The 22,045-nt window shown below is 45.4% G+C and overlaps 2 protein-coding genes across 5 annotated transcripts in view; both read right to left on the minus strand.

Moving 5' to 3' along the window:
- LOC114582269 (uncharacterized) overlaps positions 1-12,198 on the minus strand; it is a 110,298-nt gene extending 98,100 nt beyond the window's left edge. For 2 of the 4 annotated variants that reach the window (XM_028703172.2, XM_077917440.1), the window contains exons 1-5: positions 12,055-12,198; positions 10,099-10,170; positions 8,357-8,500; positions 6,255-6,326; positions 3,457-3,999 (exon numbers count right to left, since the gene is read on the minus strand). In XM_028703172.2, the coding sequence (XP_028559005.2) occupies positions 3,457-3,999; positions 6,255-6,326; positions 8,357-8,500; positions 10,099-10,170; positions 12,055-12,088 (865 nt within the window). In that variant the 5' untranslated portion in view covers positions 12,089-12,198. Of the gene's footprint in view, positions 1-3,456; positions 4,000-6,254; positions 6,327-8,356; positions 8,501-10,098; positions 10,171-11,097; positions 11,460-12,054 lie in introns of those variants that run through there. The other 2 variants (XM_028703174.2, XM_028703176.2) reach the window with 2 other exon arrangements.
- Positions 12,199-16,919: 4,721 nt separating this feature from the next.
- On the minus strand, positions 16,920-21,281 carry SPANXN2 (SPANX family member N2). Its single transcript, XM_077918309.1, has 4 exons — positions 20,743-21,281; positions 20,172-20,345; positions 17,701-17,797; positions 16,920-17,415 (listed from the first exon to the last, which is right to left on the minus strand). Exons 1-4 carry the CDS (start codon positions 21,279-21,281, stop codon positions 17,224-17,226), a joined length of 1,002 nt encoding a protein of 333 aa, XP_077774435.1. The 3' UTR covers positions 16,920-17,223.
- Between the last annotated feature and the right edge of the window lie 764 nt (positions 21,282-22,045).

Below are 22,045 nucleotides of genomic sequence, written 5' to 3' on the forward strand. Positions count from 1 at the left end.
CTCCTTCCAGTACTCTGGCATTAGTTCGCCTGTCTTCCCAGGCAATATCTAAAACTTTTCAAAGACACTGTTGAAGGAATCTTTCAAGGAGCTGGAGGTGGTATTTTTAAGTGGTCCACGTTTCACAAGCACACAGTAAGGTTGGTAGTACAATAGCTTTGTAAATAAGCATTTTGGTTCCCCTGCGAATGTCCCGGTCCTCAAACACTCTGCACTTCAATCGGGAGAAAGTGGCACTCATAGAGCACAGGCTGCCCACGTGATCAAATGTTTTGCGAAGCCCCCGCCAAGTCGTTGCTTGTTTTCTGAAGTGAAGAGGCATAACTTTTTTTGCTCTGCATTTCCTCATCTTTAACACAGCTTACTCCTCTGCCCACACATAACATTACTGACTCTGGATGGTAATGACATATTAAGTTGATCACTTGATAACAGAAGGGAAGGGGGAGAGGAAATGGCTGGCTTCCATTACCTCAGTGGGCGGGGATTAAGAAAAGAAACTTAAATGTGCCTCGAATTGATGGGAACATCTAGATAGCTCCATTGGTTAGAGGGTGGTTCTGATACCACCAAGGTTGCAGGTTTGATTCCCTGTATGGGACAGCAGCATATTCCTGCATTGCAGGGGGTTGGACTAGATGATCCTCAGGGTCCCTTCCAGCTCTACAACTCTACAATTCTATCTCCAGTTTTTGGCATTTAATACAGGCAACCCCCCCGCCATTTATGTGGGGGTTACGTTCCCATGCACCACACATACGTGAAATCACACATATTTGAAACACCATTGTAAAAGCTTGCAAACACCCTGTTATGTCCCTGCCCCATTCTGCCCCTTTTTTGCGACATTTTTGTGACTTTTTCAGGTCACTTCTGGGTTCGGCATGATGCATGTATGCGTGGTCACGCACATAATGAACATGTGTAAATGGTGGTGGCTTGCACCTAACAGATTTTGAGATTTTGGGCTAGTGTGAGGAGGCAGAGGAACAGTCTGATTGTTTTGAAGTTGGCGAAGGAGAAAGAGGAGGGCAAAGGGAGAAAGGGGGAGGAACTCTGATTGGCTGTAAGTGATGCAGTCTGAGATGCACTGCCTGTGGAATCCGAAGCAAGCTTGGCTGATTTTCTGCCAACTTTAGGAGTGTTTATTTGCTTCTCCTATGCTCTACTTATATATTTGAAAATAAAGCAAAACTACAAAGACATTGGTCTCCAGTGGTCTCTTGTCTAAAGGAAAGTAAACCTGGGAGTCTGGCCCCTAGAATTTGCTCAGTGTTCTGGGAAGTAAACCTGGGAGTCTGGCCCCTAGAATTTGCTCAGTGTTCTGGGAAGTAAAGGTTAAAGGACCCCTGGACGGTTAAGTCCAGTCAAAGGCGACTATGGTGTTGCGGCGCTCATCTCGCTTTCAGGCCAAGGGAGCTGGCGTTTGCCCACAGACAGCTCTCTGGGTCATGTGGCCAGCATGACTAAACCACTTATGGCGCAATGGGACACCTTGACAGAAACCAGAGCACACAAAAATGCCATTTACCTTCCTGCCACAGTGGTACCTATTTATCTACTTGCACTGGTGTGCTTTTGAACTGCTAGGTTGGCAGGAGCTGGGACACAACAATGGTAGCTCACTCCATCATAGGGATTTGAACTGCCAACCTTCCGATAGGCAAGCCCAGGGGGCTCAGTGATTTAGACCACAGCGCCACCCGCGTCACCACAACAGCATCATGCAACAGCACCACAACACCATCATGGGGTTGTTGTTGTTGTTGTTTTGCATTATGATATTAAAGAGTATGGTTCCAGATATCTGGAGGCAGGTTTGGTAGGATTAATGCTTCTCGGGTTTGCAAATTGTTGCTGCCACCACCGTAGCTGTTTGCAGCATCTACATCAGAGCTTTCCACACTTTTCATGTTGGCGACACATTTTTTAGACGTCCATCATTTTGCGACACACTAATTCTGTTCTACCAGCAAACCGCAAAGGGCTGCCTGCTCTCTTTCCAGTTCCGGGAGAAGCACAGGGAGCGTTCGCAAGACACACCTACATATTGCAACCGACCCACTAACATGTTGCAACACACAGCTTGGAAAACTCTGATCTACATAATGTCATCGGCATCGAAATGCCATAACTTATCCCTGTCCCCAATTTAATCTGGATTTACCCTTCCTGGGTAAAACTCAAGAGAGATATAAACCCCATATGCAATATCTCAATGGTCCGCTTGCAGATTAATCCCCTGTCAGGAAGCACCCATGATGCTATAAGCACAATAATGCCATAACATGAGTATTTTTATTTTTAAAAAACCATTCCAGTTACTGCCATTTCAGCAGTGATCAGAAATAGGGTTGTTTGGTTTTTCTATACCTATAAAACTTTATATTAATAATTTTAGGGTTTTTTATGAAAAAGGAAAAAAGCACTTTAATAATAATTAAAAGATTGATTAAGAAAGCAAAAATGGGCTTTAAAAATTGCACCATCACCAAAGGTTATAATGAAAGTTTGCTGAGCTTCTGTTGGCTCCACAAACAGCAGCCATGTCACACTGAACGGTTGGAAAGAACGTAATGGGATGTGTACATACAGTGGTGGAGGAAGAGGAGTGTGGGGGGAGCACACTGCCCCTGGCAGCGCGATCCTGGTGGGGTGCCATCATGGCTGTCCCCCCCACGCTGGGCGCCATGCCCCTGTGGGTGCGCTCCACACCCCCAGGATGTGCGACAGCCCTGTCCCCACTCTTCCCCCCCCCCTAGTGCCAGAGCATGAAGCTCCGCCACTGTGTACATAGAAATGTGCGCTGAGATGTGATTGGTTCTCTTTTACTGATGCATCACCCAAATGCTTTGGAAAGATTGGAAGGGTTGCACAGTCAGAGAAAAGAATAGAACCACAGTGGAAATACAGGATAACAATGGTTGGATGAAATCTTCGTGCAGACACCCTGTATAAAAGTGAGTGAATGAAGCATGGCACTAAATTTGTAGTGTGGAAGCATCTGGCTTCCCTAGACGCCATGCAGAATAGGGGCTTAGCAGCAATCAGGCTAAAAAAAAGTGCAGTCCTTGACCCTGGCTCCCTATTACAGTCATACCTCGGGTTACAGCCGCTTCAGGTTGTGTTTTTTTTTGGGTTACGCACCCGTCAAAACCCACAAGTACCAGAACGGGTTACTTCCGGGTTTCGGCGGTCGTGCATGTGCAGAAGCGCTAAATCGCTCTTTGCGCATGCACAGAAGCGCCAAATCGCAACCTGAGCTTGCGCAGATGCCCCGCTGCAGGTTGTGAACGTGCACCCCACACGGATCACGTTCGCAACCCGAGCGTCCACTGTATTCATTAGAAGACAAATCCCATCTTGTAAATGACAACCACCCCTCCAGTTCATTTGATTCAAAATGCGCAAGTTCAAGCATGTATTGCATTGAATGGACAACATTTCAGAACCCACCTTGCTGGTCGGATACTGCTTCTGATGGTTTGCCTTCACTTTCGGAATCCGATGTCTGGAAGGTCTCTTCAAAGTCATACCTCCTTGGAAGATCCTTGCTGAAGGACAGCCGCTTCTTCTTCTTCTGCTTCTGGATTGCGTCATAGTTGATCACTGAGAAAGGAACGTCCTCTTCTTGGCTTGCGCTCAACGACATCTTCCTTGCCTTCTGGGCGGAAATCCTGGCATCTTCTTTCAAGGATAAGGTGGAGGATAGAGGAAACAGAGTGTCCTGGCTTGTATAGCCAAAGCTTCGTCGGACTTTTGGCCACTCAATGGTCTTCTCTTCCACACGGCTTTCAGGAATTGCAGTACTGGGTTTGGTCTGCTCAGCCTCAGCAGGTTTCTGGGATTTGGTTTTCCTCTTCCGTAGCTGGGCAAGAGCGGCGTCGTAATCAGGATTATAGAAGAGAGGCTGGTGAGCAGGCAGCATTCTCCACTGGGTCTCTGAATCATCTGTATTACTAGAAAAGCCCCGGGAAGACCCCCAAGTAGAGCTTTCATCTACAGATGTAACAGAGAGAAGCAAAGAGACCCTATCAGATTCTGCAGCTTCAGCTGAAACAAGGCCTCTACAGAATAACACTTATATACAGTGGTACCTCAGGTTAAGAGCTTAATTTGTTCTGGAAGTCCGTTCTTAACCTGAAACTGTTCTTAACCTGAGGTACCACTTTAGCTAATAGGGCCCACCGCTGCCGCCGCGCGAATTCTGTTCTCATCCTGAGGTAAAGTTCTTAACTCGAGGTATTATTTCTGGGTTAGCGGAGTCTGTGACCTGAAGTGTCTGTAACCTGAAGTGTCTGTAACCCGAGGTACCACTGTACTTCTGAAACAAAAACATTTTGCACAACAACTTCTAAACTGTGTGCAGGCAGGGGCGCATCAGTGTGCCGTGAGAGAGCTCTTAAGAGTTCAGCAAGAAGTAAATAAAAATAAAATGACCAGTCTCCTATGAACCGAAAATATGTACGCACAGAGAAGGCTGCCTGCTGCAGCTCATCAAGATCTAGTGCTCTGGCAGGACTGGGCTAATAATGAGAAAGATGATGATAATGATAATGACAATATATTAATGTGCCCCAGCCACTCTGGACAGCTTCCAACATATATAAAAGCATAATGAAACAGTAAACATTGAAACGCTTCCCTATACAGTGGTACCTCGGGTTACATATGCTTCAGGTTACATATGCTTCAGGTTACAGACTCTGCTAACCCAGAAATATTACCTCAGGTTAAGAACTTTGCTTCAGGATGAGAACAGAAATCGTGCAGCAGTGGCACAGCAGCAGCAGGAGGCCCCATTAGCTAAAGTGGTGCTTCAGGTTAAGAACAGTTTCAGGTTAAGAACGGACCTCCGGAAAGAATTAAGTACTTAACCTGAGGTACCACTGTACAGGGATTCCTTCAGATGTCTTCTAAAGGTTATCTAGTTTCTCATCTCCTTGACATCTGAAGGGAGGGTGTTCCACAGGGTGGGTGCCACCACTGAGAAGACCCTCTTGCCTGGTTTCCTGTAACCCCACTTCCCGCAGTGAAGGAACCACCAGAAGGCCCTTGGATCTGGACCTCAGTGTCCGTGCTGAATGGTGGGGATGGAGACACTCCTTCAAGTATACAGAGCAAAGGCCATTTACTCTCCATGCAGACACAGGAGGATGATCTTCTGTTAACAGAACCTACCCACTGAAGTCACTGCTCGAGGGTTACCTCCTTTTAGGTGCCCCCTTCCAGATCAGTGACTCGTACAGAAAACAAAGGAAGGTATGCCTGCCTCTACGTCAGTTTCCATTTCCTAGTGCAGAAAGTATTGCTCTGATGTGTAGAGATCTTTCCTATTCTAATTAATTCAAGAGGGTTCTGGAAGCTTCTCTGCGTGAAAGAAACAAGCAGAAGGTTCATGATGTTTGGGTTATTCCTTCAGAGAAGCTGAGTACGGCTGGTTTAAACTGGTTCTCTTAGGTCTTTTCTTTCAAGGTCATGCTGACTATAAAAGTAAGGCCAGAAGGAGCCAGCATTTCATTCTCTTTTTCTATCTCTTTTCCTTCTGATGTGATATTCTGTACATAGTATTCGGGTTTAGATTAATACAGATGTTATTGGAAGTTTAAGTTAAGACTACTGCAACTGGATTTCTTATGGACAATGCCAATCCTGAATATATTGGATTTGTGACCATTCTGCTCATTTGCCTTCAGTAGCAGTAAAGCTCTGCTGGATGAAATATAATCGCCTCTGGTCAATTTTTGGGGAATCCTGCAACGTGTTTTAAGTTTTTACTCTGCTAACTATATGTTGGAGTTCTGCTCTGGCTCAATATTGAGTAGAATTTCATGACCCTCTAAAAATGGGTAAATCTTTTACACATACTAAGCCAAGTATGTTACTTTCTTTCCCCCTCAAGTCCTGTCCCCCCCCCCCCATCCTATTCTACTATGTCAGGTTAATAATTCCAACCAGTTGTACAATGTCGCTGTAAGGATGTAGAACCTTTGGCTCTCCAAATGTTGTTTGACTCCAATTCCCATCAGCCCCAGCCAGCAGGACCAATGTTCAAAAATGGCGGGAGTTGCGTTCCGGCAACATATGGATGGCCACAGATTTTTCTACAAGAAGCAAATGTTTCTGAAGTACTTTGAACACCGTGAAAGTCCTATGAAAACACTTGTTTCAATCGCTGTGCCTATTCAGCTTCAAAGAGGAGCCTTGCGAAATTCCTTTAGATGGACCCCAGTCCATGGGCAATGATCACTTACCTAGTCCTTTATGGCAAACTGGTGGTCCTCTCACAAGTGACAGAAATTCTGAGATGTTTATTTTCCCGTCCCCTGTAACAGAATGTAAGGAAATGAGTCCTGCTTATGCAAAGGAATGCCTCTCCCCATTTAGAATCATAGAATCATAGAGTTGGAAGAGACCACAAGGGCCATCGAGTCCAACCCCCTGCCAAGGAGGAAACACCATCAGAGCACTCCTGACATATGGTTGTCAAGCCTCTGCTTAAAGACCTCCAAAGACGGAGACTCCACCACACTCCTTGGCAGCAAATTCCATTGTCGAACAGCTCTTACTGTCAGGAAGTTCTTCCTAATGTTTAGGTGGAATCTTCTTTCTTGTAGTTTGGATCCATTGCTCCGTGTCCGCTTCTCTGGAGCAGCAGAAAACAACCTTTCTCCCTCCTCTATGTGACATCCTTTTATATATTTGAACATGGCTATCATATCACCCCTTAACCTCCTCTTCTCAAGGCTAAACATGCCCAGCTCCCTTAGCCGTTCCTCATAAGGCATTGTTTCCAGGCCTTTGACCATTTTGGTTGCCCTCCTCTGGACACGTTCCAGTTTGTCAGTGTCCTTCTTGAACTGTTTGCCATCTTGCCAAAGGTTGCAGGCAGCTTTACCTGCAGCAATTTAAACCCACATGCTTAGGGGCTCCTGTTTTCAAGGTTGGTGCAATGTTCCGCTTTTCCCAGTGAGATCCACCAGTGTTGTCCAGTCCTGTTGATCTTCCAGACCAACAGGCTGAGGAGAGTTCTTCAGCAGCTGGAGTTGATGCAACTGATTTGCAATTGGGAATTTGTTTACCTTTACCTTTATCTGCATTTTACAGGGTCGGATGTCAGATTCTGGGAGCATCTGCACTACATAGTAAAGGCAGTACCGTTGCACTTAAAGCAGCCACAGGTTCCCCTAAAGAATTCTGGGAAGTGTTGTTTGTAAAGGGTTCTGAGAGCTGGAAATAGGAGGCACCTATTTCCATCACAGAGCTGTGAATTCCAGACTCAACCCTCTTCCCAGAAAACTTTGGGAATGGTAGCTCTGCGAAGGGAATAGGGGACATGGGTGGCACTGTGGTCTAAATCACTGAGCCTAGGGCTTGCTGATTGGAAGGTCGGCAGTTCAAATCCCGCAACGGGGTGAGCTCCCTTTGCTCGGTCCCTGCTCCTGCCAACCTAGCAGTTCAAAAGCATGTCAAAGTGCAAGTAGATAAATGGGTACCGTTCCAGCGGAAAGGTAAACGGCGTTTCCGTGCACTGCTCTAGTTCACCAGAAGCGGCTTAGTCATGCTGGCCACATGTCAGCGGAACAAACACCGGCTCCCTCGGCCAGTAAAGCGAAATGAGTGCCGCAACCCCAGAGTCTGGGGTTAATGGTCAGGGGTCCCTTTACCTTTATCAACTCTCAGCATACTTAAGAAACCATACTTTTAATGCTGTGGCAGGCCAATAAGCGGAGGGGGGGAGGGAAAACAAACTTCCCCAGGCAGGGAGTTTCAAAGTTTGAGTGCAATAATGGTAAAAAAAGGTCTCTTCCTTATTCCAAGCAAATGTGGATTTGGAATCAACAAGAGGACCTCTGTAGATGATCTAAAGATGCAATCAGGCTCCTATGGGAGGGGATAGTAGACCTTCGAATATTTTTATGCTAAGCTGCAGGATTTGTCTATTTTCTCTGAACCCTAAAATCTTTAGATTTTATCCCCCCCCCCTCTTTCTTTTTCTCTCTCCGTCTCACTTCCCAGTTGCAGAATAAAAATATCCCAGATGGAAATTTTGGCTCAGTGCTAAATACTACAGAGGGATGTAACTCTGTTACTTTGAAGAGGCGAGGCCAGGAAAGCCAGATGTTCCTCTCTGGACTGGGCATGAATCTGAGCTGGAAGAGAATTTGAGGTCTTGTAAGTTAATGCTAATGAACCTCCAAAGTTCTTTTCTGACCCTGGATCGGAAGAACGTTTGCTGAGCTGAAGGACTACAGAGGCCTGGCTGAAATTTGCAGCCCACCAGCAAAACATTCAGTGCATTCACACAACCCACCCTGTCCTACTGCAGCATACTCTGAAATTGGTGGATACTTACAGGTAACTCGGATGGATCCCACTGCATGTTGTATAACCTTGGGGGTCAGAGTGACCCCCAGGCAAGCCAGAATGGTCTCTAAGTCATCAATGGCCACCATGTCTTTCCTAATGTTTTTGAAAATGAACAGAGCATTCTTGAGAGCTGTAGAAAGTGAGGGGAAGAGAAGGAAGAAGAAGTCTATTAGTGTGCACAAAATAACCACTTAATTCCAATATATTCCAGTGGGGGGATTATTCGGGCAAGCAGAGTGTTGCCCTAGTTCTCCCTGCCAAGGAGTCGTTTAGGAAATTTCACGCTTGGGCCCTATCTGCCATATTTTACTATACCAGTGTCAGTGCAGTTAAGGACACTGACTGGCCGAGCTGATGCGATGTTGACACTCATAACCGTGAACTTGTGTCTGCAAAAAACAGGGCAAAAGGCAGGTGTGGCTAAGCCTGGTGCTACAATTCCCAGCAATCCTTAATAGTGCAGAAGTCACCAGAATTCTTTGAGGAAAAGGATAAGCTTAAAGGTAGAGTGTGTACTCAGCCTAGGTCAGAAAATGGGAAACACAGCCATATTTTGCTCCATTTCTGTGGGATGTATCATCACTGAAGCAGTCAAATACAACAATTCCTGTTGCCTAGAGTGGACACACAGGGGAATGTTGCCCCAAACCGGGAGGACTTCCTGTCATACCTCTTCTGAAGCATCCTCCCCCCGTTAGTTTCTGTTTTGCCACTGTGCAGCTGCTTAGAGTCACAAGACTCTGTTTACATTCCAGACACATTCCAGGCTGTTGGAAGTCTCACGGGAGATGGGAGACGGATGTGACGTACTGGTTTCCTGTTCCTTTGTTCAGTTGCTCTCTGCTCTCACACAGAGAGGATTTTTTTTCTGTGTGCATAGCTTAGAAAATAAAGCATAGCCACGTAGCCATAAATCTCATCACTTCCATGTGCTGTTTTGATTCTCTGCTGAATGGAATGTGCCTGGAGCCTTAGCAGAGGCTCAGGTCGTTAATTATCGTCAGAGGGTGATTCCAAAGGACTCGGCTGGAGGAAGATGAGCTTTATCAGCTTGGTCAAGCGCAGATACTGAAACCCCCTGTGTGTGACCAGGTAGATGGGCGTGACCCTATAAAAGGGCTAGCCATGCAGCCATCTTCCTCTTTTGCCATCTTCCTCTGTTCTGGCTCTTAGCCAGCAGCACACAGCTCATCCTTACAGAGGATGGAAGCCACAATCAATTACAGTCATACCTCGAGTTGAATGCGCTCCGAGTTGAGCACATTCGAGTTGCGCTCTGCAGCAACCCGGAAATAACAGAGCACATTACTTCCGGGTTTCGCCGCTCGCATATGCACAGACACTGAAAATGATGTCGCGCGCATGCGCGGCACCGGCAAAACGCGACCCGTGCACGTGCAGACGCGCCGTCGCGTCTTGCGTTCCGTTTGGGATGTGAAGGGGGCTCCGGAACGGATCCCGTTCGCATCCCAAGGTACCACTGTAATTGAAATACATTCTAAAATCAATTGATTCTAAAATCAATTCAGAATCAAATTAATGGCAACCATTGGGCTAGAGTTCTATGAGGATTACCAAAGGAGGGAGTCAGACTGTGCCCTGGCCAAAGGCCTGGGGGAACAGCTCTGTCTTGCAGGCCCTGCGGAAAGATGTCAAGTCCCGCAGGGCCCTAGTTAATATATCCACTCCTACTTTCCTCAACATTCCCACAATCCCCCCTCCACGTACCCTCTCTTTCTGTGAAGGATGGGGTGGTCTTCAAAATGTCCAGGAAGTCAGCGAAATCCAGATTCCCATGCACTATTTTGAGAAGAAGAGGCAAGATAAATTGGTAAGAGACGTGGAATAGGCAGTACAAAATGTGCTCCGCAACTGAACCTCAGTCATGTGCCTCCAGATGTTGCCATTCAGCTTCTAAAACCACATGAATTTTTTTGATCCATTTCTCACAAAGTCATCAATGAAATTTTTAATATCAAATTCTAGATTCAGGGATTATTTTTCCCTCCCTGTAGGGAAGATTCAGCTGTCAGTGCACAGATATTTGCGCTGATGCTCAGAAGTGAGTGGAACAGGTTGAAGAAAAATGTTTTGGATGCTACAAAATATATTTTGATGGTTGTGCAGTCATGATTTAGTATTTCTAATAAAGCTAAAACATGAAGCTGAAAAATTTGGATTAAAAAAAATCGATTTTGATTTTGTTTGTGAGAAGGTGTAAATTGTGTTTGGTTTAGTTGTTTTCAAATTGTTGTGCACATTCTCGGAGCAGTAAAAGGTTTCAGGGGTGCAGTGCATACGCAGATTTGGTTTCCTTTGGAAAGTCACTGGAGGCTTACAAGAGAGTTGTAATAATAATTTATTTATACCCCACCCATCTGGCTAGGTTTCTCCAGCCACTCTGAGCAGCTCCCAACGGATTAAAAACAGAATAAAACATCAAACATCAAACATCAAAAACTTCCCTAAACAGGGCTGCCTTCAGATGTCTTCTAAAAGTCAGGTAACTGTTTATTTCCTTGACATCTGAAGGGAGGGCATTCCACAGAGCGGGCACCACTACAGAGAAGGCCCTGTACTTGGTTCCCTGTAACCTCACTTCTCACAGGGAGGGAACTGTGAGAAGGCCCTCGGCGCTGGACCTCAGTGTCCAGGCTGAACGATGGGGGTGGAGACCCTCCTTCAGGTATACTGGGCCGAGGCTGTTTAGAATTTGTGTTCACTTACAAATATACAGGTTGATCAGAAGTGGAGGAACAGCACTGAATGCTCTGTCAGATGCCTCAAAGTTCACTGCTCCTACAGGACAGTCAACTAGCACTGTAAGATGCTTCCAGAACCATCCCAGCTCTCTGTTTGTCTCTGCCCAGTCTACACACACCACTTAATGACATTATTCCCAGCCAAAGGAAGAGGAAAGGGGAGGGGAAGAAAGACACATGCCCATCTCCAAAATGGCCTCCCATACTTCCCTGCCAGAACAGCCTTTGGCAATTTCTTTATGCAACAGGCAAGGTATTGAGAAGCATCCCTAAAAAAGGAGTGGTCCTGGGCCACTTTGACCAGGCTACTAACAAATTCTGACCAGCCACACTTCAGGCAACTTAAAGGTAAAGGTAAAGGGACCCCTGACCATTAGGTCCAGTTATGGCCAACTCTGGGGTTGCGGTGCTCATCTTGCTTTACTGGCCGAGGGAGCCGGCGTACAGCTTCTGGGTCATGTGGCCAGCATGACTAAGCCGCTTCTGGCGAACCAGAGCAGCGCACGAAAACGCCGTTTACCTTCCCGCCAGAGCGGTACCTATTTATCTACTTGCACTTTGACGTGCTTTCGAACTGCTAGGTTGGCAGGAGCAGGGGCCGAGCAATGGGAGCTCACCCCGTTGCGGGGATTCGAACCGCCGACCTTCTGATCAGCAAGCCCTAGGGCTCTGTGGTTTAGACCACAGCGCCAGCCATGTCCCTCAGGCAACTTACACCGGTATAAAACCCATTTGGAGAAATCTTCTAGTCAAGAATCCCCAAGTTGGAAGGTCCAGCCCCCAAGAGGTCATTCAGCCCAACGCCCAATCCAGTAACAATACGTATCCCACAAATTCCAAACACCCACCTCCCCATTTGTTTCCAAGGAATGCAAAATTACTGTTGCCGACAACCCACAGGCCTGGGAGTGAGAGCACGCACCATCCATCGGAATGAACTTGAGAGCTTGGTACATCTCGGATTTGGTCAACAGGATTCCCAGCGTGTGCAAACTAAGGAGGAGGTTGCTGATATTAATCTTCCCCTTCTTGATGGCACCAAAAATGGAGCAGGCCCTGGAGAGTCCTGGAAAAAATAACAACACTGTGGATCTGGTTTTTCCTTTCACCGCTGTCCTGTCCCCGCACCCTCTTGCCGGATCCAGAATGTCTTCAAATTCTGGATGCCATTTTTTTTTGTTCTATAGCGCTCTCTGGAATTTGGCCTTTTTGGCAACAACATCAGTGAAAGGGGAATGCGCATGCGCAGCGGCGACAACCCACATTTACAAAGCCATAGGCAAAAGAAGTTCAAGTGCCCCTTGCCCAGATTTTTTTTGCTGACAATAATATAATAATTTATTATTTACACCCCGCCCATCTGGCTGAGTTTCCCCAGCCACTCTGGGCGGCTCCCAATCAAGTGTTAAAAACAGTACAGCGTTAAATATTAAAAACTTCCCTGAACAGGGCTGCCTTCAGATGTCTTTTAAAGATAGAAAGATAGGATAGCTGCTTATTTCCTTCACATTTGAAGGGAGGGTGTTCCACAGGGTGGGCGCCACTACCGAGATGGCCCTCTGTCTGGTTCCCTGTAACCTCACTTCTCGCAATGAGGGAACCACCAGAAGGCCCTCGGAGCTGGACCTCAGTGTCCGGGCTGAATGATGGGGGTGGAGACACTCCTTCAGGTATACAGGACCGAGGCCGTTTAGGGCTTTAAAGGTCAGCACCAACAATTTGAATTGTGCTCGGAAACGTACTGGGAGCCAATGCAGATCTCTCAGAACCGGTGTTATGTGGTCCCGGCGGCCACTCCCAGTCACCAGTCTAGCTGCCGCATTCTGGATTAATTGCAGTTTCCGGGTCACCTTCAAAGGTAGCCCCACGTAGAGCGCATTGCAGTAGTCCAAGCGGGAGATAACTAGAGCATGCACCACTCTGGCAAGACAGTCTGCGGGCAGGTAAGGTCTTAGCCTGCGTACCAGGTGGAGCTGGTAGACAGCTGCCCTGGACACAGAATTAACCTGCGCCTCCATGGACAGCTGTGAGTCCAAAATGACTCCCAGGCTGCGCACCTGGTCCTTCAGGGGCACAGTTACCCCATTCAGGACCAGGGAATCCCCCACACCCGCCCGCCCCCTGTCCCCCCAAAACAGTACTTCTGTCTTGTCAGGATTCAACCTCAATCTGTTAGCCGCCATCCATCCTCCAACCGCCTCCAGGCACTCACACAGGACCTTCACCGCCTTCACTGGTTCTGATTTAAAGGAGAGGTAGAGCTGGGTGTCATCTGCATACTGATTGTCATCAAGAGAGGCACAACACAACTCCTCCAATTCATGCATTACCTCTTGCTCCGGGAGCAAGGCATGTATCGAACAGCTCTCCCTCATCACAGAAGGTCGTGTAGAGATTGTACAAAACTTTGCTTCTCCTGCCAAGAGACATGCAGCTCATCATTACAACGATTTGGGTCTCTCCCTCCCTTTTACAGTGATGAACTCAGATTTATCGACGACAGATGTATGCCACGACAGCAGCAAGAATACTTATTGCAAAGTATTGGAAGACACAAGATCTACCCACCCTGGAAGAATGGCAGATGAAGGTGATGGACTATATGGAACTGGCAGAAATGACCGGCAGAATCCGAGACCAGGGAGAAGAGTCAGTGGAAGAAGATTGGAAGAAATTTAAAGACTATCTACAGAAATATTGTAAAATTAATGTTAGAATGATGTTGGATAAAAAGTTAAGTGGTTTTTAGCTATAACACTATAAGGAATATGAAAAAAGGGATTACTAACAGGTAAAAATTTAATGGTATAATATTTTAAGATTAAAGACTAGGATAAATAAAGAGGGAAAGGATTTGCTGAACTAATAAATTGAATTGGAATACAAAAAAGGGAGGTGTGAGGAGGTCTGGGAAACAAGCAAATGAAAGATAAGTGATGGCAAGATGGAATTGTTTTTTAATTATTTTTATTTTGTATTTTTCTTTTTTCTTTTTTCATTCTGTAAAATCTTAATAAATATCTTTAAAAAAAAAGAAAGATTTATCGACGACAGAGGCCTCAACTAGCTGGCCAGTAATGGAATACAGTGGTACCTCAGGTTACATACACTTCAGGTTACATATGCTTCAGGTTACAGACTCCGCTAACCTAGAAATAGTGCTTCAGGTTAAGAACTTTGCTTCAGGATGAGAACAGAAATCGTGCTCCGGCGGCACAGCAGCAGCAGGAGGCCCCATTAGCTAAAGTGGTACTTCAGGTTAAGAACAGTTTCAGGTTAAGTATGGACCTCCGGAACGAATTATGTACTTAACCTGAGGTACCACTGTATTCCATTCAGCTGCTGGAATTCTACCTCCCTAGAAGCAGTAGTTCTGGCAGGGAGATTCTCGCGCCCGGTGTCAGAATGATGCCATGGCCAACACTTCACGTTATGCAAAATGGAGGATTAAACAATCCCCAACAAGTTATTTCCAGCAGTCTTCACGACGTCAAGTCAATCTTTGCTGTTTCGATCGGGCATCGCAACAGAGAACAAAGAAATAAAACTGCAACTGTGACAAAATAAAATATGCACCTTTACCTACCATCCTACTGAGAAAGCAGAAAATTGGCTCAAACTTTGGAAGCTGACAAAGTGAGTCCCACCACTGCCAAATTGGTCACCCTGCTGTAATGATGGGGAACCTTTTTCAGACCACACAGAACTACATTTTCTTCAGGGCTGTCTTCTAATGAACATCCCCGTAATGGGGGAGGCTAGAGGCAATTTTTGCCTTTGTACAGTAGCCTAGTTTCTTTTTTTCTTCTTTTTAAAATAATTTTTATTAAATTTTCTGTTTTACATTTTACAATATTCATTTAAACAACCTTAAAATATCAGTGACTTCCCTTCTTCTCTTTCCGTGGTTCATTTTGCATAAATCCCTGCATATTTTACATAAACTAAACCATTCAGTATTCCATTATTACATCCATCAAAACCTAATCACACTGCTGAATTTATCTTAATGCTGCCAACGTTTTCAAGTGTACACAATTTCCCCCCATATATTCAATAAACATTTTCCAATCTTCCTTAAACGTATGTTCTTCTTGTTCTCTTATTCTATATGTTAGGTCCACAAGCTATGCATATTCTGTCAGTTTAAGTTGCCATTCTTCTTTAGTTGGGACCTTGCTCATTTTCCAATTTTGAGCTAACCAAACACAGGCTGCAGTAATGGCATACATAAATAACCTTTCTGACACCTGGGAATTTCCGTCTGAATTATCGCAAAGAAAAAGGACTCTGGTTTTTTCAATTCATTGTGAATTATTTCCCAATACTCTTTCACCCTTTTACAGGTCCACCACATATGAAAGAACATTCTTTCGTACGTTCTACAGTAGTCTAGTTTCTACCCAGGTCACTAAGGCTGTGATCACAACCCCTGCTATGAAACATAGTAAATAATCAAACCATCAATTCTAGCAGGCGGGGAGTCACCTTTATGGTATAATTTGGGTTTTGAATGATTAGCATTATTAATAGTATTATATTTTGGCGTTTTTATAATGAGGCTTTCATTGGATTATTGTAATTGAAAACTAAAACAATTATTTTTTTAAAAAAGGAATCCTTAAGCCACTCCTAATTCATCTCCAGTCAAGGTGTGAACTCCTCTGCCCAATCAACCCCCGCTGGCGTGTACCCAAACAGAAATGAATCTGACACTACTTAATGGGAACAGTTGAGACATAAGCACTGCAAAATGCACTGGAGAAAATAGCAACTTCACTGTGATCTAAGGCGGTAATGTGAACACTCTCCAAGAGGTACTTTGAGAGTTCAGTAAACACATTCCACCCAAGCAAAAACACTGGGGGCAAGAGGGAGGCATTGAAGTAGGCCTGGTAGGCGGATTTTGGTTAGGAAGGACATGGCCTGGAGAGATGAGGAAAGTTAAAATGGAAAAGCAATGTTCTGCAGTGCCCATAATATGCAGACTGGCCTGAAGTCAAACGTCTCTGGGACTCACTCTTAGAAATGCCAGAACTCAAGCTCTGTTGCTTTAAGCCAAAAAGGTCAGTCTTTTTTGCTTTAAGCCAAAAAGGTCAGTCTTTTTTGCTTTAAGCCAAAAAGGTCAGTCTTTTTTGCTTTAAGCCAAAAAGGTCAGTCTTTTTTACTTTAAGCCAAAAAGGTCAGTCTTTTTTGCACTGAGTCCTGTTTCCAACAGTGATTATTAGCTAGATGCCCACAAGCCAAGCATGATTTTTCAGCTATCCCTTATGCATTGTATGCCAGAAGAATCCGATATTCATACTGATCAGGGTGGATAAAAATCAATGATTTAAATATATATATATATATATATATATCAGATTTTTAAAATTTAAATTGGATTTTTAAAATAAAATGCTTTTGGAGGAAAAATCTTTCTATGGATAGTTTTCTATTTAAGTTACAGTATAGTCCAAAGGCTATTCATCCGGATATAAGGATTTAAATTTTTAAATGTGTGCTAAAACTCAGTCTAAGTTTTTTTTTTATTAAAAAAATATTGTTTAACCACATCAGTTAACAAACACGGATCCATATGCTATAATGCTATTGTTTTAGTTAAATAAATTGTTTAAATTGTTATTAAGGAAATGATTATTTTTCTCCTTCCGATAAAGTACAGCAGAAAAGTTGTCCAGATATAAACAGTTAACTTATTAAACCTCACAATAATTTCATAATTATCTATGTATGTCTAATAGTATAACCAAATAAGTAATTTTTGATATAACTGTGGGGAAAAACTAATCTGAAAATTTATTATTCCAAAAATGAAACCTTCATCTGGTTGTAAATATTAAGATTATACCAGCAAGAATGAATCTTTCTGTAAAAAAAAGAAAAGAAAAAAAGATTTAAATCAAGTCTTACTGACTAGTGATTCAGATCAAGTCTTACTGACTAGTGATTTAAATCCTAATTTAAATGAAATCCACCCTGGTACTGCTACTCAATACTTATTCTGAATGTGGAAATTCCTTCACAGCTAATAGCAGCTGACAAAGCCACTGGTTAATTAATTTGCTAAATGCCTGTCTGTCATATTGAGTCAGATAGAATGATAGAATTGGAAGGGACTGCAAGGGTAATTTGGTCCAACCCTGTGCAGTGCATATTCCAACCTGCCCAGATACCTTAAACTGGGTGAAGTGGTCCTTGGTGGCAGAGTTTTGCTGAAAATCTTGTTCTCTTTCATCTCCTTCCTGCCAGCCTTTTGCATCCTCTCGGCTGAGGAGGAGACCTGGTATAGGGGAACAGCAATATGGACTTAGCTTTAAAGACCGGCAGGCCTAAAAGCTGCTGACCTCCTCAGTCCCTTAGGTCAGTGAAGGAAATTCAACTCCATCCCATGTTTCACCTGGGAGAAATCGGTGGGGATGTAGAGGCAGAGCTGGAGTAACGTAGATGATGTGCTGGCACAACATCAAGTTGGCATGTCTCCTTCACCTACACCACCACCACCAGTACAACCCAGTTGGAGGAGAGACCAGAACAGAGTGGGACTCCAAACCTGAACGCCACACACCTTACATCTTTTGAACTTTGCACGCCGCTTTTTCAGAAAGAAGCCTTGGTAACACGGTCCTTTTGTAGGGAACACGGGGCTGTGCCTGATCATCTGCCTGTGAGAAACCGGAAATGTGGAAGGAGGGAAATAAATAAATAAATAAATAAATAAATAAATAAATTAATAATAATAATAATAATAATAATAATTTATAGCCCGCCCATCTGGCTGGGCTTCCCCAGCCACTCTGAGTGGCTTCCAACAAAATATTAAAATACCGTAATACATCAAACATTAAAAGCTTCCCTAAACAGGGCTGCCTTCAGATGTCTTCTAAAAGTCTGGTAGTTGTTGTTCTCTTTGACATCTGGTGAGAGGGCGTTCCACAGGGCGGGTGCCACTACTGAAAAGGCCCTCTGCCTGGTTCCCTGTAGCTTGGCTTCTCGCAATGAGGGAACTGCCAGAAGGCCCTCGGCGCTGGACCTCAGTGTCTGGGCAGAACGATGGGGGTGGAGACGCTCCTTCAGATATACTGGACTGAGGCCGTTTAGGGCTTTAAAGGTCAGCACCAACACTTTGAATTGTGCTCGGAAACATACTGGGAAATAAACCATGGAGGTGGGGTTTGCCTTTAGGCTGCCCCCTGGATTTCTCTTTCTCTCAAAGGCCACAGAGGGCTTGCCTCAGGGCTGACACAGCTCAGGGTTCCAACCAAGCATATAACCAAGCTCAGTGAAGGTGAAGAAGAAGAAGAAGAAGAAGAAGAAGAAGAAGAAGAAGAAGAGGAGGAGGAGGAGGAGGAGGAGGAGGAGGAGGAGGAGTTTGGATTTGATATCCCGCTTTATCACTACCCAAAGGAGTCTCAAAGCGGCTAACATTCTCCTTCCCCTTCCTCCCCCACAACAAACACTCTGTGAGGTGAGTGAGGCTGAGAGACTTCACAGAAGTGTGACTGGCCCAAGGTCACCCAGCAGCTGCATGTGGAGAAGCGGAGACGCGAACCCGGTTCACCAGATTACGAGTCCACCGCTCTTAACCACTACACCACACTGGCTCCCAGGGCCGTGCCGTGTTTGACAGAAGGTCTCCCAGGCCTGAGAGATGGACTAGAGGACTTTGGGAGTGTTTTTAAAAAAGTGGCAGGACTTTGGAAACACATAGGCTGAAGCTGCCTGCACGCTAACCCATTTGCAGTGCAGAAAATACAGCTTCTCTCAATCCAGGATTTCTCGGTCCAGCACTTGAAATCCCTGCCTTTGGTTAGGTTACCTATTCCTTTTCCTCCCTGCACATGCTTCCAGGGGAATGAAGAAGGAAGTGATGGTTTGCCATCTTGATATACCCCCACCAACCCACTGGGCAGGTGTCAATACGCTTGCCAGGATCGCCTACATCTGCTTTCACATGGGCAAACAGCAGGGTAATGCAGAATCAATCCATGACAAGCTTCTGTTTTGGCAGTGAAAACAGTTTCTTGAGAAGCATACGGGCCAGTCTTGCCAGACTCTAGGGTTGTGCGCTCATCTCACTCTATAGCCCGGGGGGCCAGCGCTGTCCGCAGACACTTCCGGGTCACGTGGCCAGCGTGACAAGCTGCATCTGGCGAGCCAGCGCAGCACACGGAACGCCGTTTACCGTCCCCCTGGTAAGTGGTCCCTATTTATCTACTTGCACCCGGGGGTGCTTTCGAACGGCTAGGTTGGCAGGCGCTGGGACCGAATGACAGGAGCGCACCCCGCCGCGGGGATTCGAATCGCCGACCATGCGATCGGCAAGTCCTAGGCGCTGAGGTTTTACCCACAGCGCCACCCGCGTCTATATATATATATATATATATATGTGTGTGTGTGTGTGTGTGTGTGTGTGTGCGCACATGCACTAGATCTAGATTGTGTATGGACTATGGTAGGGGGGGAAAGTGCCCTGTCTATGACTCAAGGTCCTGACACTGCCATTTGTTCCAATTCAGTGGTAAATTGCAGGTTTTCTCGGGGAAAGAGCTGGGACAGGAAGGAAGGGATTTTATCATTTATCATTTATCCCCCACCCATCTAGCCGGGCCTCCCCAGCCACTCTGGGAGGCTCCCAACAGAATTAATGATAATAATAAAAAAGCATCAGACATTAAAAACTTCCCTAAACAGGGCTGCCTTCAGATGTCTTCTAAAAGTCAGATAGTTGTTTATTTCCTGGATATCTGATGGGATACCTAGAAGACCCTCTACCTTGGTCCCTGCCCTAAGGAAGGAAGGAAGGAAGGAAGGAAGGGAAAGGAGGAAAGAGAGAGGGGGTGGGGAGGAAGGAAGGAAGGAAGGAAGGAAGGAAGGAAGGAAGGAAGGAAGGAAGGAAGGAAGGAAGGAAGGAAGGCTGCTTGGACACGGATCTGGAAATCCCAAGGCTTGTACCTAGAAGCACGGCACAAAAGGAAGTGTGGACAAGCCCTCAGACCCAGAGTCTGCCTTCCACTCCAACTTGCTGTATCGACTTACTCAGTTGCGCTGAAGCAGCAGTGGGTGTGGTAGGAAAGCTTGCATTCTGCAGAGTGCTGGGTAGGTATGTGATCCCTCCATTCATCATCAGTCTTCCATAAGGAGAAAGGAAGCTCTTCTTCCTGCGAACTCTGCAGCTCGTCCCAATCTCCCTGCTTTAAGATTTTGAGTTTGCTAAAAAGGAAAGGGAAATCGAGACCCATCACAGATGTGATCGCTATGGTATAGTGGGATGGGAGGAGCTCAGGGATGACAACTCTTATAGCACAACTGGGTAACCTGTGCATAATGCAACCCCTCTAATATTGATGCGTAATCCATTAGAAGTTAGATAGAATCAATTCTCATGGGCTTTGAAAGACATAGTACATTGGACAGAAATTCCTTTCTACTAAGAGTGTTTGGCAATCGAAGGTTAAGGCCACGAAACTGAAAAGACAAGCCCCACGTAGCTGTTATGACCAAAGGGCGTTTGAAAAGTTCACCCAACACGAAAGACTCGACTTGGAGTCCGAAGGAAAGGAGGGAAGCCCAGGTAGCTCTCTTTCTACTGTGCGGTTGTTTCGCTTACCTGTCAAAGCCGCGCGAGGAGCGGTGAGCAGCTGTGCTCGGCTCCGTAGTAAGAGAGCTGGAAAGATCATCCTTCACATCTGTCGCAGTCTTTCCCCAGGACAGAGAGCTGCGATTCTGAGAATTCTCCTTCCCATCTTGGGACTGCAGCTCCGATGTCCCGGATGGTGTCACCAGCTCCTCATCGCTCTGATCCTTCCGATCTTGAGATTTACTGTCTTCGGACAGCTCAGTAAGGTCTTGGGGTTTGCCTTCGCTCTGATCATTTGGGTCTTGGGACTTGCTGTCATTTTCACTCAGATCATTTGGGTTTGGGGATTTGCTGCCACCTTCGCTCCGGTCATTCAGGGATTTGATGTCATCTTCCCCATGCTCAATTATATCTTGGGATTTGTTGTCCTCGGTGTGTTCACTTAGATTTTCAGTTTTGTTGTCCTCTGCTTGCTGGTTTAGATCTTGGGATTTGTTCTCCTCGGCTGGCTTGTTTAGATCTTGGGATTTGCTGCAATGGAAGGAAGAAATGATTCCAGACACAGACATGGATCACATTGTGTATGTACCATTCCTCTGGTTTTGCCGCCCCTCACTAGGGAACAGATTCCACCAGCAGAATAGTTCTGCTCTATCTCAGCATGGGATATTATGGGTGTTAAGTTGTGGGTGAAAATATCAGACGACACAGCGATTCTTCAAACAGCTCTTGTTTATTCACAGGCCAGAACAGAACTGAACTGAAGGGTTCAGCCAGCCTGTTTATATAGAGCTCCACTAGAACGCAACAGTAACCATTTTCTGTAACTATCCAATCACTGAACGTCACTTTCGATCCCTTATTTGCATATGTGGACCTGAACTATCTACAGTATCCCCCTGCTGGCCCAGGGTGAGAACTTCAGTACATAACAACTGGGACTTTCAATCATCTGAAATATAAGAACGTAGTATATTGGATGCGGCCTGCAGTGGTGCAGCTGGGTAATTTGACGGTTTCGAAAGGTACATTTCATGTATTTTAAAAAGTCTTGTTTTGAATTAACACTACTGAAATATACTCAGAGTCGCAAAGTGATTTCATGCTCTTTATTCAGCTCATAGTGGTGAGCAGGAATGAATGAAAGTCCCCTCAAAGTCTCTGCTTTATATACATTATTTACACAATGGGCTGCACATGATTGGCTAATTCCGGAATTCTACTGTAAGCCAATCAGGTTGTGGATTCACTTCTATCTGGAGCATGATTGGGTAGTTCCTGCCAACCAATCATACTGCTGCATTGTTCTAGGACCAATCAGACTGCTGCATTC

Source organism: Podarcis muralis, chromosome 13 (assembly GCF_964188315.1).
Source record: "Podarcis muralis chromosome 13, rPodMur119.hap1.1, whole genome shotgun sequence".
NCBI lineage: Eukaryota > Metazoa > Chordata > Lepidosauria > Squamata > Lacertidae > Podarcis > Podarcis muralis.

Bases quoted from the DNA above. Each gene is read 5' to 3' on its own strand.
- SPANXN2 (XM_077918309.1), bottom strand. From the start codon at position 21,281: ATGTCTGTGTCTGGAATCATTTCTTCCTTCCATTGCAGCAAATCCCAA. The intron at 17,798-20,171 runs GTAAGTCGATAC...GGTTTCTCACAG, and splicing joins TGCTGCTTCAGCGCAACTGA to GCAGATGATCAGGCACAGCC. The intron at 17,416-17,700 runs GTGTGTGGCGTT...CCCCTATACCAG, and splicing joins CAAAGTTCAAAAGATGTAAG to GTCTCCTCCTCAGCCGAGAG.